Raw genomic sequence first — 16,924 nt, forward strand, 5'->3', positions numbered from 1 at the left:
GGAAGGGGTTCTTGTAAGATTCCCACTCGTAAACAAGGGTAGAATGTACCATCTATGAGCCACAGCTGGAAGAGTGCTGGCTCTAGGGATCATAATTCCCATGCTCAGAATCCTTTTTTTGCACACTGACTGTATGAAAAAAAAAAAGACAAAACACTTATTGCTATTGTAACTGCATAGAGATAATATGTAATCTGATCAAGGAATACAATCATTACCATATTAATACAGCATAAATAACCAATAAAAACCTTGGAAAATGGCAAAACATTAAAATGCTTCTGCAAAAAAACGTGTGTGTATAATGTGTGTATATATTATATATATAAAATAAATATATAAAAAATATATAAAAAATATATAAAAAATATATAAAAAATATATAGAAAATATATAAAAAATATATAAAAAATATATAAAAAATATATAAAAAATATATAAAAAATATATAATATAAAAAAATATATAAAAAATATAAAAAAATATATAAAAAATATAAAAAAATATATAAAAAATATAAAAAAATATATAAAAAATATAAAAAATATATAAAAAATATAAAAAAATATATAAAAAATATAAAAATATAAAAAATATATAAAAATATAAAAAATATATAAAAATATAAAAATATAAAAAATAAAAAATATATAAAAATAAAAATATAAAAAATATAAAACAAAAACAAATAAACAAATAAAAATAAAATATAAAAAATATATAAGAAATATAAAATATATAAAAAAAAATAAAATTAAATATAAAGAATATATAAAATATATAAAAAACATTTAAAATATATAAAAAATATTTAAAATATATAATATATAAGAAATATATATATAAGAAATATATATATAAAAAATATATATATAAAAAATATATATATAAAAAATATATAATATATAAAAAATATGTAATATATAAAAAATATGTAATATATTATATATATATATTTATATATATATATATATATATATATATATATATTATATATATATACACATATATATATATATATACATATATACATATATACATATATAACATTACATTAAGGAGGCAAGGAATCTTGATAACACACCCAATTGTTTGTGTAGGCCAGGCCTACCAGCATCAGGGAGAAATGTTACCTATTACCTATTGCCCAGATTTTGGTCCAGGCAGATTAACCCCTTAGATCTGGCTGCTTCATGGTAATCACATGGCCCAAAATCTGGGTATTAAGCGTATGTAAGCAGCTACTCTGCTAAGTGTGTTGCTTGTAGAACAGGTGCACAGGAACGTGTGTGTGCAATGGTTATTTGCAATATTATTAAGGGCAAGATTTTTTTTTTTTTTTAATTTATTTGTTTTTTGTCCATAATATAACCTGCACTGCCAGTCACAGTGACAGGCATGCTAAGCATAGAAATGGTGTCCCCCATGGAGCCAGTACTCTTCCAGTCATAGCTCAAAGACATACGCCACACTTGTTTACTGATGGGAATAATGCAAAAATCTCCAAATAAGTCTAATCACCTTCCCAAGAAGTTTGTACACTTGTGGGCAATTCTTTCCCATCCCCCCAGCTTTTAGATGAAACACTCACGACTGCGAGTTCACAGCCAGATTTTCCCATGACGGCATGTTGAAGCCACCTGCCCCTTGAGCCAAAATTTCTCATTTTCATTTTTGCCACATCATCTGGAATGACCCGGATGATGTGACTATTCAACCTGAAAAAAGTTCTTTACAATTATTCAACATTTTTTTGGGGCAATACCTCATAGCTGCACTGTTGTTTCAAAGAGCAGTCATCATGGCTCCAGCTCTTCATCTGTTCAATAAGCTTGTACTTCACTGTTGGACAGGATGTACCAAATACCCTACAAAAATACAAATTAAAATCAGAGAAGTTTCATATGTTATGTTTATCATTATTCTAGGACTTGATTCTGTGCAATAAAGTTGCACACCAAATTTAGGCCTTCCTAATAACCAAATTTCATCCCTAATAGCCAAATTTCATCCCTGTCATTAACTGTAATAAATCATGATTTTTGTTTTCCTCATATCTGTTTATACAAAATAAAATCAATTAAAAGGATAAGAAATCTGTAACTCCTAATATCAGCTGACTTTGAACACAATTTGGAAAATGCACATTGATTATAGGCAAGCTGTTTGAAGCACCAAGTGTCCCATTCCTCCTCCAACCATCCCCAGAACCCCACCCTTCCCCTTGATTCTTTTCCAGATTTCACATTCCACTGTGCCGAATGTATCCAACGCATGATATGTTATATTTGGTGTGTAAAATCAAGCTCTTCGAATATCGCAGAGCAAATTATGCCTTGGGTGAAATATGAAAACAGACCTGAATTAGGACTGGGGAGAGGCAAGGCACAAAAACTGTCATGTTACGGGTTCAGTGTTAAGAAATAACCCCAGGATATATCTAAAGTTTTGCACTTCCATTTTGTTTTACTACAGTTAATAAATATTAGCTTGTAACAGGACTAATGCATAGTATATTAGATATAGGAAAGGATATTTCACCTAAATCCAAAGTGCTATCCAAATCAACACTACTTTGACAAGAAGTGGATTTCCTAAGATAAAACATGTCTAGATGATAAATCTTTAATGCCAGGTATCTCAAAATTAAATATTAGCAAGTGTTTCTACATGAACATCAACATCTCAAAAGGAGGGGTGAGGGAGAGGTTGAGGGAGAGGTTGAGGGAGAGGTTGAGGGAGAGGTTGAGGGAGAGGTTGAGGGAGAGGTTGAGGGAGAGGTTGAGGGAGAGGTTGAGGGAGAGGTTGAGGGAGAGGTTGAGGGAGAGGTTGAGGGAGAGGTTGAGGGAGAGGTTGAGGGAGAGGTTGAGGGAGAGGTTCAAGATCTTACCAGTCAACGCGGCACGAGGCATGGCTTGGATACGGGAAGAAGGCACCGAAGAGACCTAGGCTAGCTGCAATAATCGTCAGGACCACAAGAAATGCGCAGCAACATAACTTACATCCACAACAGCAACCTGAAGTTTGAGAAATCATAGAATGTTAAATATATACATACACATATACATACACATATACATGTATATACATACACATATACATATATATACATATATATACATACACATATACATATATATACATATATATACATACACATATACATATATATACATATATATACATACACATATACATATATATACATATATATACATACACATATACATATATATACATATATATACATACACATATACATATATATACATATATATACATACACATATACATACATACATATATATACATACACATATACATACATACATATATATACATACACATATACATACATACATATATATACATACACATATACATACATACATATATATACATACACATATACATACATACATATATATACATACACATATACATACATACATATATATACATACACATATACATACATATATATCTACATACACATATACATACATACATATATATACATACACATATACATACATACATATATATACATACATACATATATATACATACACATATACATACATACATATATATACATACACATATACATACATACATATATATACATACACATATACATACATACATATATATACATACACATATACATACATACATATATAGACATACACATATACATACATACATATATAGACATACACATATACATACATACATATATAGACATACACATATACATACATACATATATAGACATACACATATACATACATACATATATAGACATACACATATACATACATACATATATAGACATACACATATACATACATACATATATAGACATACACATATACATACATACATATATAGACATACACATATACATACATACATATATATACATACACATATACATACATACATATATATACATACACATATACATACATACATATATATACATACACATATACATACATACATATATATACATACACATATACATACATACATATATATACATACACATATACATACATACATATATATACATACACATATACATACATACATATATATACATACACATATACATACATACATATATATACATACACATATACATACATACATATATATACATACACATATACATACATACATATATATACATACACATATACATACATACATATATATACATACACATATACATACATACATATATATACATACACATATACATACATACATATATATACATACACATATACATACATACATATATATACATACACATATACATACATACATATATATACATACACATATACATACATACATATATATACATACACATATACATACATACATATATATACATACACATATACATACATACATATATATACATACACATATACATACATACATATATATACATACACATATACATACATACATATATATACATACACATATACATACATACATATATATACATACACATATACATACATACATATATATACATACACATATACATACATACATATATATACATACACATATACATACATACATATATATACATACACATATACATACATACATATATATACATACACATATACATACATACATATATATACATACACATATACATACATACATATATATACATACACATATACATACATACATATATATACATACACATATACATACATACATATATATACATACACATATACATACATACATATATATACATACACATATACATACATATATATACATACACATATACATACATACATATATATACATACACATATACATACATACATATATATACATACACATATACATACATACATATATATACATACACATATACATACATACATATATATACATACACATATACATACATACATATATATACATACACATATACATACATACATATATATACATACACATATACATACATACATATATATACATACACATATACATACATACATATATAATACATACACAATAATCATACACATTACATACACATATATACATACAATACTACATACATAAATCATACATAATACATCATATATAACACATACACATAACATCACATACATATAATACATACAATAATACAATACATATAATACATACACATATAATACATACACATATACATACATACACATATATACATATATAACATATATATACATATATACACATATATAATACATATATACACATATATACAATTATTACATATATACACAATATATAACATATATAACATATATATACATATATACACATATATATAACATATAATACACATATATATATCATATACACATATAATAACATATATACAAATAATATATACATATATACACATATATATACATATATAACACTATATATATAATACATATATACACATATAATATACATATATACACAATATATATACATATATACACATATATATATACATATATACACATATATATATACATATATACACATATATATATATACATATATACACATATATATATATACATATATACACATATATATATATACATATATACACATATTTATATATACATATATACACATATTTATATATACATATATACACATATTTATATATACATATATACACATATATATATACATATATACACATATTTATATATACATAGATACACATATATATATACATATATACACATATATATATACATATATACACATATATATATACATATATACACATATATATATACATATATACACATATATATATACATATATACACATATATATATACATATATACACATATATATATACATATATACACATATATATATACATATATACACATATATATATACATATATACACATATATATATACATATATACACATATATATATACATATATACACATATATATATACATATATACACATATATATATACATATATACACATATATATATACATATATACACATATATATATAAATATATACACATATATATATACATATATACACATATATACATATATACACATATAAATACATATATATAGATATATACACATATATACACATATATACAGATATATACACATATATACACATATATAAACATATACACATATATAAACATATACACATATATACACATATACATATATATACATATTTATATATATATATATTGATATATCATACTATACAATATATAATATATAACACTATATATTATATAATATATAACATTACATAATATATAATAGTATATAATAATATATAATAGTATATAATAATATATAATTATATATCATATATAATAATATATAATAATATATAATAATACATAATATATAATAATAGAATATATAACGATATAATTTGCAATATATATAATAATATGTAATATATAATATATTATTTTATATTATGTATTATGCATTATATATAACATATAATATATATAACAATTAACCTATCAATTTATTTGTCAGTTTTTCATTCAATTTGATCACAGAACCACATATATTTTTCATAATTTACTTCCAAGGCTGTAAATTCAAAACTTAATAAAAAGAAAAGCCTTTAAATTTTTTAAAAATCTTACAATTATCAATTCATTAAAACAGAAAAGGCACCAATCTTAAATATAACCATTTGAAAATTCGTCTGATTTATTGAAAATGAAAATGAGTCAAAATGCAGTTTCCTCAAATCTGGAGTAAATCAGAAAAAGAGGGATAGATATATATATATATATATATATATATATATATATATATATATTCAAAATCATTCACTACACATGCATACATGTTCAATAATGCATAGAAGCTGCAACCAAGCACAATTGATAACAACAGATAAACAAAATCTATTGAACCATAACAAGAGGAAAAAAAAAAAATGCAGGTATAATCCTCAGTATATAGTCACAGACAATGGTAAATTATAAAACATATGCAGATTATATGTGAAAATACGTGTTTGCAACCAAAACTAGTATTGTAGATCCACATAAAAGAAATCATAACTCACACTCGAACATGCCTTTAGTAATGAGACACAAAAAGATAAAAAAAATAAAAGAAATACTGAAACGCAGTGACACAAAATCCTTGATTTCGAAACTTTCTTTAGCAATGACAACCTTTTCCTTGTTTTCACAATTTCGTCTTTGATCACATCTCATTCTTGTAAATCACGACACAGTTATATGTATTCCCAATAACATTTTCTACCACATTAACCTTAAACTATAATTAAAAAACGAAGATGATCATAAACTGCAAACAAGCGACAAAAAAAATAAAACATAGACAATGCATTTACGATGTCAATTGTGTCTACGAAGACGGTATTTAAAAACTCCTCTGCAGCTCTAACACACATCCCTCACAGCATCTTACTCGACATCCCTCTAAACTCCGTAGATTCACAACAACATTTACCCATTTTGATCTTGGTCGGAGTGTCAGGATCTCTCGAAAGGAGCGGAAGTCAGAGGATTAGAACACTATTACGGGCATCCTGCGTCGTCGGGGGAGGTTTTCCTGCATCAGCTGATTCCCTAAACAATGTCGACTTGTTATTTTTTAAATGGGATTTTTTCATCTCACTTCAGAAAGAGATTTCTAATGCTGTTATTTTTATATGCGGTTTTTTATTGGTATTAGTTGAAGGGGTTATTCTTATCAATTTTGTTTGTTTTGTTGGTTTGTTGGGATAACAAGAAAAAAGTTTTTTTTTATATGGTTGATTTTATTCGTTGAATTTTTGAAGTCTTTATGAAGTTATATATTAATTTATTTTTATTTTATAAGAAATTTTAGTTTACATTCATGATTTCATATAGAGGGAAACATGAGTAAAGAATAAAATCTAAGCGTTTGTAGGTTGCCCAGTTTTTATCATCTGTAGTACTTACGGAACACTCTTCCTTCATTGCTTATATAGTAGTAATTAAAAAATGACATATCACATAGACAGAAACAGAGAACAAATATACGATAGACACTCCATGCTACAGCTCTTCCCCAAAGGTCAAATTGCCGATATTCTCCACAAAAAGCTACAAATCAACACCAAACCAAAAATAAATAAACCACCAAAATAAAAAAACTTAATTATCCCAGAATAAACCCCCAGAAGAATAAGAACTTCACTTTGCGCATATCGCCCCTCGCCTGTTTCTCCGCCATCTTAGTCGACGCATGCGCAGACGCCGATTCCCTCAGGTCTTTCCAGTGCGTCTGCCTTAGCCATGCCACCTAAAAGTGAGTTCTCGGCATATTTTTCCCTGAAATTAACGATGTATAAGGGGTTTTATCCCCGAAATGGCTTTGGTGGGGAAGAGGAAAGGGTTTTTGCAAGGGATACAGTGCGTCGGTACATGTGAATATAGTGGAAATTCGCAGAAATGAGTGATAATTAGGACTCTGAGAACGGAGGCTCCACGTGTTGTTGGTGTTTGTGTTCGAGGCAATGTGATGTGCTAATGTCATTTGCCGTCTTCCTCCTCGTTATATTCTCAATTCCCTCATGTCTGGCAGTTTTTAAATTGCGAGGAGACTTTTCTTAATCCTGAAAATCATAGCGTTTTAGAACTAAGTTTGTCGGCTTCACAGGCACGCTCTCCGAAGATGCTCTCGTTTACGACAAAATGTAGAAAAAATACACCGTATTATTTGTGCTTACTAGAATGATTTCTCTATTTTAGGTATTATGACAAGTTCCACGTTAGACACACTCGGTTTGGTGTAAAGGGATCATGTGCGTGTCCGGGGAGGGAAGCCTCGTTTAGTTTTCTGTAGAACTTGAATAGCTTTGGTATTTTTTTATTTTTTTATTAATGTATGGTTGTTTTTCCCACAAATATAACGCAAGTTGTGTTCAAAGAGTTAGAGCTGGAGATTGCTATGGACGAATCTTAGTGTTAGTGGTAGATGCCTGAGGTTGCTGTAGGTGCCATCGGTTGGCAGTTTGGGTGGTGGTGGCAAGTGCCGAGGATTTCTTAGTCTTTTTGTGGTGCCATGAAGACTAGGGGCGTTTGCTAACACTTCTTTAATGATTGAATAGCATAGTAGATAAGTGGTGACTTTGTAAACAAACCCTCCAATAGGGCTGCCAGATTAGACAGAATATACTTAGGTAAAAATAAACACATGATTTTACTATGTAATATTGAAGCAGTAACTATGAGTAATGGTACAGAGGGTGACAGAAATGGACACTGCCATTCTATAGAGCACAAAAATTACATATCTGCTTCATATCACTGCTCAGAGACGACACGGACACCCCCAGGGTTCTTAATGTTGTATTTTTGGTATTTGTTACCAAAAGGGATGCACCCTCTAGATGAAAAAGTCCCCAAACCATGGTATCATGCGAACCCATATGTTGTGGACTTGTCAGGATTTGTTATTGAGAGCGACTCGTCCTCCAAATGCAAAGTTCCAAACTAGGGTATTATGCGAACCCAAAAATCCAAACCTAACCTTTCTTACCTTCTATTTACTCCCTAGACAGGGGGAAGCCCTCCTATACCCTCTTTATCCCAATGGCGACGGGTCACGGCTATCGCCGTCATAACAATACGCACGATGTGAGGCGTGCGGCTGTCCGCAGCGGCGCCGCGCCAAAACGCCCCGAGGCAATGATTCGGCTTGATGGACCGATATCACGCGCTCAGAGTCGGCGCGCTGCCGCCGTTCGCCAGAGCGTAGAGTTTTTTTTTAATTTGCTATACCCGGCGCCATTGGGTTATTAACACTTCAAGTGAACTTGCAGAAGACGTGACTTTGTGGACTTTGTCTCCAAGCAGTGACACACACGGGGTGCTTTGTAACCTCCCAGTAAATATGAGGCCGTTGCAGATGTACCTGTATTGCTTCTTACTCTATTTTTTATGCTCTAAGATAACCAAGCCCATTTCCCTCTATCTCCGGGCATTGCTCTCAGTAATATTAACCAACTTATCCACTGTATATCGCCACTCGGAATTCTTGTCATTTTGTGGTAAACATGAAAGTTGGCATGAAGTGCTAATAAAGGGGGTACCAGGGGGGCTTGATCCCCATGTCTAGGGAATAAATAGAAGGTAGAAAAGTTGGGTTTGGATATTTGGGGTTCACATGATACCCCTATGTTTAGGTATGTGCGAATAAACAGTTGGCCAGATGGAGCGTCACTCTTGTTAACAAATAACCTTTGTGGATATCCCAGGAATACGTTACCAAGATTTTATATTTATATCATTTGCAAAGGAAATTAAGGTTCATATTGATTACAGCATTGATAATTGAAAGGAGGAATTAAGTGCATGATTGGATGACTGTGAAACTTAAAGTACCTCCCCATGGGCCTAAGAAGAGGGAAGCACCAAATAGAGTTGGACTGAACAGCACTTGTCGCATACTTTCCTTTACTGTTAATGTTTCTGAGAGCAACGTACAGAGATAGAGGAAAATGGACACTGTCATCTTATAGAGCATAAGAAATAGAATAATAAACACAGGCAGCAAGCTAACTTTTACTGTATAATTGCAAAAGTATCCTCTGTATATCACTGCTCGGACTAAGTCCACAACACCCTTGCAGCCAGAGTTCAGAAGGTTGCATTTCTGGAATTTGGCACAAAGAGCTAATTGGAAATAAATAGATGGTAGGAAAGGTTAGGTTTGGGATTTTGGGTTTGCATGATAGCTTGGTATATACCTCAAAGATTGGGGGAAAATAAGGTTGATGGTATTTTCTGTGATTACACTAGCATTTTGGGATCATTTTATGCCCTATGGAATTGATCCATAATATGCTAAATTTTCCAAAATGGAAAATAACCCTGTACTAATATTATATGCAGCTTTTGTAGTTTCCATCCATAAATATTCTGAAAATGTAGATAATGTTAAAGTCGGGAGCCTAGTCTGACAGGTCTGGGACAGTTGTAAACTTACCACTGCAAGTATAAATCCAGGAGGAATCTGATAATAGAATATTTGGTAAAAGTTTACAATACTGCACAATTAGTCAAACAAATAAAACCCATCAAAAACAAACTACCCCAAAGCTTGCCATATGAGCCAAAAATCCTCCTAACTTTGGGGCTTCAACCTCAGGGTAGGTAGTTCCCAAGCTAGGGGCAGGCACTGCCTTGTGCCCCCTTCCAATTGCCATTCTCCCTACAGTCCTTTTTGCATACAGTGACTGAATATTTTGTCTTGAAGATGAGGTGTTTGTTCAGTTTAATAAGAAATTTGTTAAAAAATCTAATCTCACCTCGGTATGTGAGGCAAGTAAAGCAGAAACTGGAGCACTGAGTGGATGTAAGCTGTGCATTTTGTAATCTTCTCCCTTTATTTGTGGCATTATCATTTACCCGCATATTATTTTATACTGACATTTGCAACTTTAGCCCTTTTGATAGAATATAATGGAAAGTGTAAATGGGAAGCATATCTGAAGACTTTTCTTCATTCAAGGGAAAAGAAGTAATTTGAGAAATTTGTAAATGGCTTGTCTTGGTTGATCATTGACCTAAATTGTCTCCCAAGAAGTTTACAAGTAATGAAAGGGACAACAGAACATTAAAGATAGCAAGAAAATTGAGCCTGTGGCTGGGAAACCATGGGGATGAGTTCTAGAAAACCTGCTTAGACACTTGGGCACCATCAATAAGAACCCTGAATATCAAGTCTTGTCAAGAAGTTTGGTAGACAAAGAAATGGGGGAACCTTGAGGACTGCAGGTTGTTTTTTATAGTAAGATCTTGTAGGATTTTGAAAAAAAACATTGCATTGTCTAAATGGTACTGGGGTGAGTTACGATGGCTGTGTAGATTTATTTTTGGTGACTTTAGCTAAGAAATGGAAGTATGAACATTGTCTGGGTAGGCCTATGTAACTTGTGTATATTATATATTTCCTCAATTTACCCGCAATTTTACCTTGGTAAATTATAATAAGAGCAATTATGAATAAGCAACTTGCAATTGCCAAAACCCAGTCCAAAATATTAAAAACTGTCATTCTGATGCCAGTATTTTTTTGTTTGAAGGTTCATTTGTGAGGATTTATAATTGGGCTTTGTAAAATGTAGAAAGAGGGTATTAGGGTAATGCCATAAGCCAAATCTGAAAATTCCTTTTGGTTTCAAATCTACTTTTATAAATAATTTTCAAGGAAATTTAGTTTATAAATAATTTTCAAGGAAATTTAGTTGCTAAAGTACCCCCATTTACATCATGATTGGCTATGGATCATATCAGTGTTCACCATTTGGATTAAGTGCTATGAGGAAAAGAAATAAAAAATATTTTTTTTTCAGAGGACAAGCCTGCTGCTGCTGCTGGCGCTAAGAAGCCAGCACCAGCAAAGAAGCAGAAGGTTGCAGCTGCCCCAGCAAAGAAGACTGCCCCCACTAAGGGAGTAGCCAAGCCCCCAAACAAGAATGTGAAGAGACTAGGAGGCAAGGACCCTAAGAAGGGCAAGGGTGGAGCAGTCAAGAAGGCTAGGAAGATGGCAACCAAGGTAAATTGCAGTAAAAGATCAGAAAAATATTTTTGAGACATTACATATTGATTTGTAAAGGTTATAATTTTTCTGATGTCATTAATACAACAAATTGATTAGTGGATATTTTTACTAAATACTTTCCTCTTCTAAACAGGTTGTCAACGGGCCCCGTGGTACCCGCGTGAAGAAGATCAGAACCAGCATCCGCTTCCGCAGGCCCAAGACCCTTGAACTGCCAAGGAACCCCAAATACCCAAAAAAGTCAACCCCCAGAAAGCCAAAGTATGTAATTGCTTGCTTATAATTGATAGTTTCATTAATAGACGTAGGGACATTACATTTCTTGATTGGGAAATTAATATTAGAGGTATTTTATAGCTTACTGTTAACCCAATGCCGAAGGGCATGACGTGTATATACGTGCTATGCCCACTGAGAGTTACTTGTTTGTTTTTACACATAAATGGGCCAATTAAGAGTACTGCCTGTCTTGCCCCTTTACACTTTTCTTTGATTTACGGAAATATTTTATATTGTCTTATTTTGCTGTTACTAATGTTTATAACATAGAAATTATAAAGTTTATAATAAAAATAACACCATTGATATTCATAGCACTACTAAGATACATTTTTCATGCCAATTCAAATCGGGTAAGATCACAAGGTCTACTTATTGACTCCTTTGTGGCTAAGCACTAGCAGAGCGATCTATGTACAGAGACATTTCACAAAAAAAAAAAAAAAAAAAAAAAAAAGTGCACAGCATTTTCCCCATTTTTTATTCATTTCCCCTTGTGGCATTGGGTTAATCTAGTAGTGTAATGGTCTGAAACATTTTGAGTCTTGTCAGCATGGAATGCATTTACAGCCAAGACCAGTTTTTATTTAATTTTGATTTCCCCTCCAGAATGGATTGCTTCAAAATCATCCAGTATCCTCTCACCACTGAATCAGCCATGAAGCTGATTGAGGATAACAACACCTTGGTCTTCATTGTGCACCGCATGGCCAATAAGAACCACATCAAGGCTGCTGTCAAGAAGGTAAGGACGACAATGAGAATGAATGATAGTATGAGAAGGCCATGAATGACATGAAACTTGGGCATTTTTAAGTAGCTTGAAGATGGATGTGGAATGAAACCAATTTTGTGTTAGGTAGTTGACATTATTAAACATCTAAGAGTTACTTAATCATTTACAATGTAAATTTGTATTTATAAACTGACTTTAAAGGGCTCACACAAGGGCAAATTTATATGTACATCTAGGCTTTAAAAAAAAAAAGCTTCTGTTTTGTGTCCATAGTAGATTAAGTGGTATTTAGAAAGACCAAGAGATGTGTAGGATGTTTACAGTGGGCAGTAATTTACTTGTGTGATAACCCTTAAGATTTGTGACATCTTAATTTGTTTACTCATGAGAACCAAATGAGGCTGTGGTTATACAAATTCATTTTAATGGTCTAAAGGCACTGTTAACTAAACATGTAGTATTATTATGCTTGGTTCAACTAGTTCTGAAGTGACACCTCTAGGCACCAGTGTTGTCTTGCTAGACCAGTTGTGAAGGTTAATTGTTTGGACTTAGTTGCTTTCCCTAATGCTCCTAGCATGTAATTGAACATTGTTGACATTGCCTCTTAATTCTTTCTTAAGGTGAAAACTGATTTTAGGATTTAAGAAAATAAATGAGAATGGTATATATGCCGAAGAAATGACATTAGATTTTATTTTTTATAGTGGTGAATATACAGACAGCTGTTCAGCCATTGGACATTTGAAAGAAATTGATTCAGAATTGAAAATTTAGTAGGTTAAGTAGTTAGTATAAATATATACTATAAATGCAATTGGATCTATTGCAGTTAATAAAAAAACAAATACATTGGGAATAAGAAACTTTCTAACCTAATTTTCTACGTTAAATGTGGAGTATAGTTGTTTGTGTGTGTGTGTGTGTGTGTGTGTGTGTATATATATATATACAATACTCAAATTCCATTTCAGCTGTATGAGATCGATGCAGTCCGGGTGAACACGCTCCACAGACCTGATGGCTTGAAGAAGGCATACGTAAAGCTTGCACCAGACTACGATGCCCTTGATGTTGCTAACAAGATCGGTATCATATAAATGGTTATAAAGTGGTTACAAGGACATTTGACTTTAATTTCCTCCTCCCTTTTCACTTTTAGGATTTTTCCTGTTAACAACAGACTGTAAAGCAGCCATAATTAACCCCTTAGGCTTATGTGATCCTGTTAACAGTTTGGAGTTTGTATGTGCAAAAATGAATGGAATAAGTGGACTGATAGTATTTCTGAAAATGCTTATTGATAAATTTGACATCCAAAGTTCGCTTGCCAATACTTGTGTATCGTTAGCAAATTGCAGTTACGTTAGTCAAACTTTTGGGAAGCACCAAACTATACTGCTGATTTTCTAACGTGCAACATTTGTTTGGACGGGTTACATTTAGAAAGCCATCAAAGGTATTCTTGCCTTTAGTGGAAAGAAAATTTCGACTCCACTCGTAAAATATAGGAGAAATGGAAAAAGCAAACTGACAATATTTTAAGATCCATATCTGACTGTAATCCAGCTGTATCTGAAGTGACATTTCCGGAATTTTAGATCCGTGCACACTAGTTCAGCCCACCTGGTATTACCCACACTGTAATAGTATAGGTTCAATGAAAATGTCCCCTTTAATGTCTAGGCTAACCAGAGCCATATAGGGACCAAAACATTTGCTCAGGAAGATATTTAATATCTATTATGAAAGATGCATTTATGAGAAGCTAGCTGTTAAGGCAAACTTTGTAGTAGGCCCTACATGAATTCAGGAAGAGAAAGCCATGCTTCTCTTGTATATATCCATTCTTCTGTGGATAGCAAAATGTTAAAAAAAAAAAAAAAAAAGATGGATTTGTTCCAAAATACTGCAATTAAATTAAGTAGTAATCCCATACCCATTCATACAATTTGTAGCATTTCGTATCCACACACAAATGAATCGCTACAAGAGCACCCCCTCGACTCAACAAATGTTCATGGTCTTTTCTTCTCCCCCATCTTTTCCTTCTCTTCATCCCGTTCTGTCCACTAATATTAATCGTTTACTCTCTCTACCTTTCTCCACAATACCTTTATCAGAATGCTATACTAATCTTCGTCCCCAGGCCCCACCCTATCGCTGTATTTCTCCTTTTCTTTTCCTTCTTTCATCCCCCTTTGATGCCCCCCCCCCAATCCTTTGCCCGTTGTTGTCGTGGGGGGATTAGGAGACGAAGACTGAGACCCAATGATGGGGAACTCCTCAACCTTGGGACTCAGCCATCGACTCAACTAATTTTGCATAGTCTTTTTTCCCACTCATACTTTTCGTTTCAGTTTCTTCACCAATCCCTTCTACTATCCACCTCCTAAGGTGTGAGAGCCGTGCTGAAAGGATGAAAGGCTGACTTTGTCAGTCCTGAACGGCCTGAGGGAACCATGGGCACGGTATCCCCCTGCCATACCTGGCCCTTACCCCTCAAGGGGACCCTGAGGGGTGGACTATTTTTTTCCCCAACATACTCCAGGCCTATCATGGCCAATAATGAAGACAACCCCAATCTTAGGGGCAATGTGGCTTGCCCCTTTATCAAATAGCCCCAATCCCAGCTCTTTTGACCAAGGCTCCGAATACTGCAACAACTCCCCCATCATCAATGCATACTAGTACAGTATCAACCCTAATCAACAACCAACCCCCAGGAGACCTTTCTACTCTCCCAACATGCTCAACTTCAACACCTTTACTCCCACAACTTTCATCAACCACCCCATCTCCCCTTATTACTACCTTACAACCTTATTGCCCACCTCCCCATAACACTACCCCCCCTCAACACTACTCCCTCCTCCACACGTTCCCGCACTTCTACTACCCCCACCTCTACAAGAATCCTAAATACTCTATTTAGCCCAGCCAAGTGGGACCGATTTTTCGTGATCCCTCCCACAACTCCCTACTCTCAAAACACCCTCCTCTTCCAACAATGCCTCCAAAAACAAGTAGGCAAAGTCTCTCTCCGTAGCCGACGCGTCCACTCCCGTCTCGTCACAGTAACAACTGAAAACGAAGCTATAGCATTAACAAAACTAACTGATCTATGTGGTAATCCCATCCCTACAGAACCTCATCCAACCCTCAATACTTGCACCGGAACTGTCAATATCTCCCCAACAGATTGCCCAATCTATGACAAAGAATGGTCAGATTGTGGAGAGGACTTACTCGCTTGTCTCAGACTATGATG

The 16,924-nt window shown here is 32.5% G+C and overlaps 2 protein-coding genes across 2 annotated transcripts in view; one reads left to right on the plus strand and one right to left on the minus strand.

The window, feature by feature from the left end:
- The window catches only part of LOC125042995, a 15,000-nt gene extending 7,300 nt beyond the window's left edge, over positions 1-7,700 (minus strand). Inside the window, exons 1-3 of the mRNA XM_047638916.1 lie at positions 7,554-7,700; positions 2,891-3,017; positions 1,766-1,868 (exon numbers count right to left, since the gene is read on the minus strand). Coding sequence (XP_047494872.1) covers positions 1,766-1,868; positions 2,891-3,017; positions 7,554-7,557 — 234 coding nt within the window. The 5' untranslated portion in view covers positions 7,558-7,700. The remainder of the gene's footprint in view (positions 1-1,765; positions 1,869-2,890; positions 3,018-7,553) is intronic.
- Positions 7,701-8,259: 559 nt separating this feature from the next.
- On the plus strand, positions 8,260-14,777 carry LOC125043333 (60S ribosomal protein L23a-like). The gene is made up of 5 exons (XM_047639416.1): positions 8,260-8,378; positions 12,430-12,632; positions 12,772-12,899; positions 13,527-13,662; positions 14,628-14,777. The coding sequence occupies exons 1-5, from the start codon at positions 8,366-8,368 to the stop codon at positions 14,751-14,753; spliced, it is 606 nt and encodes a 201-aa protein (XP_047495372.1). The 5' UTR covers positions 8,260-8,365; the 3' UTR covers positions 14,754-14,777.
- The last annotated feature ends 2,147 nt before the right edge of the window (positions 14,778-16,924 follow it).

The sequence above is a fragment of the Penaeus chinensis genome, chromosome 33 (genome assembly GCF_019202785.1).
Source record: "Penaeus chinensis breed Huanghai No. 1 chromosome 33, ASM1920278v2, whole genome shotgun sequence".
NCBI lineage: Eukaryota > Metazoa > Arthropoda > Malacostraca > Decapoda > Penaeidae > Penaeus > Penaeus chinensis.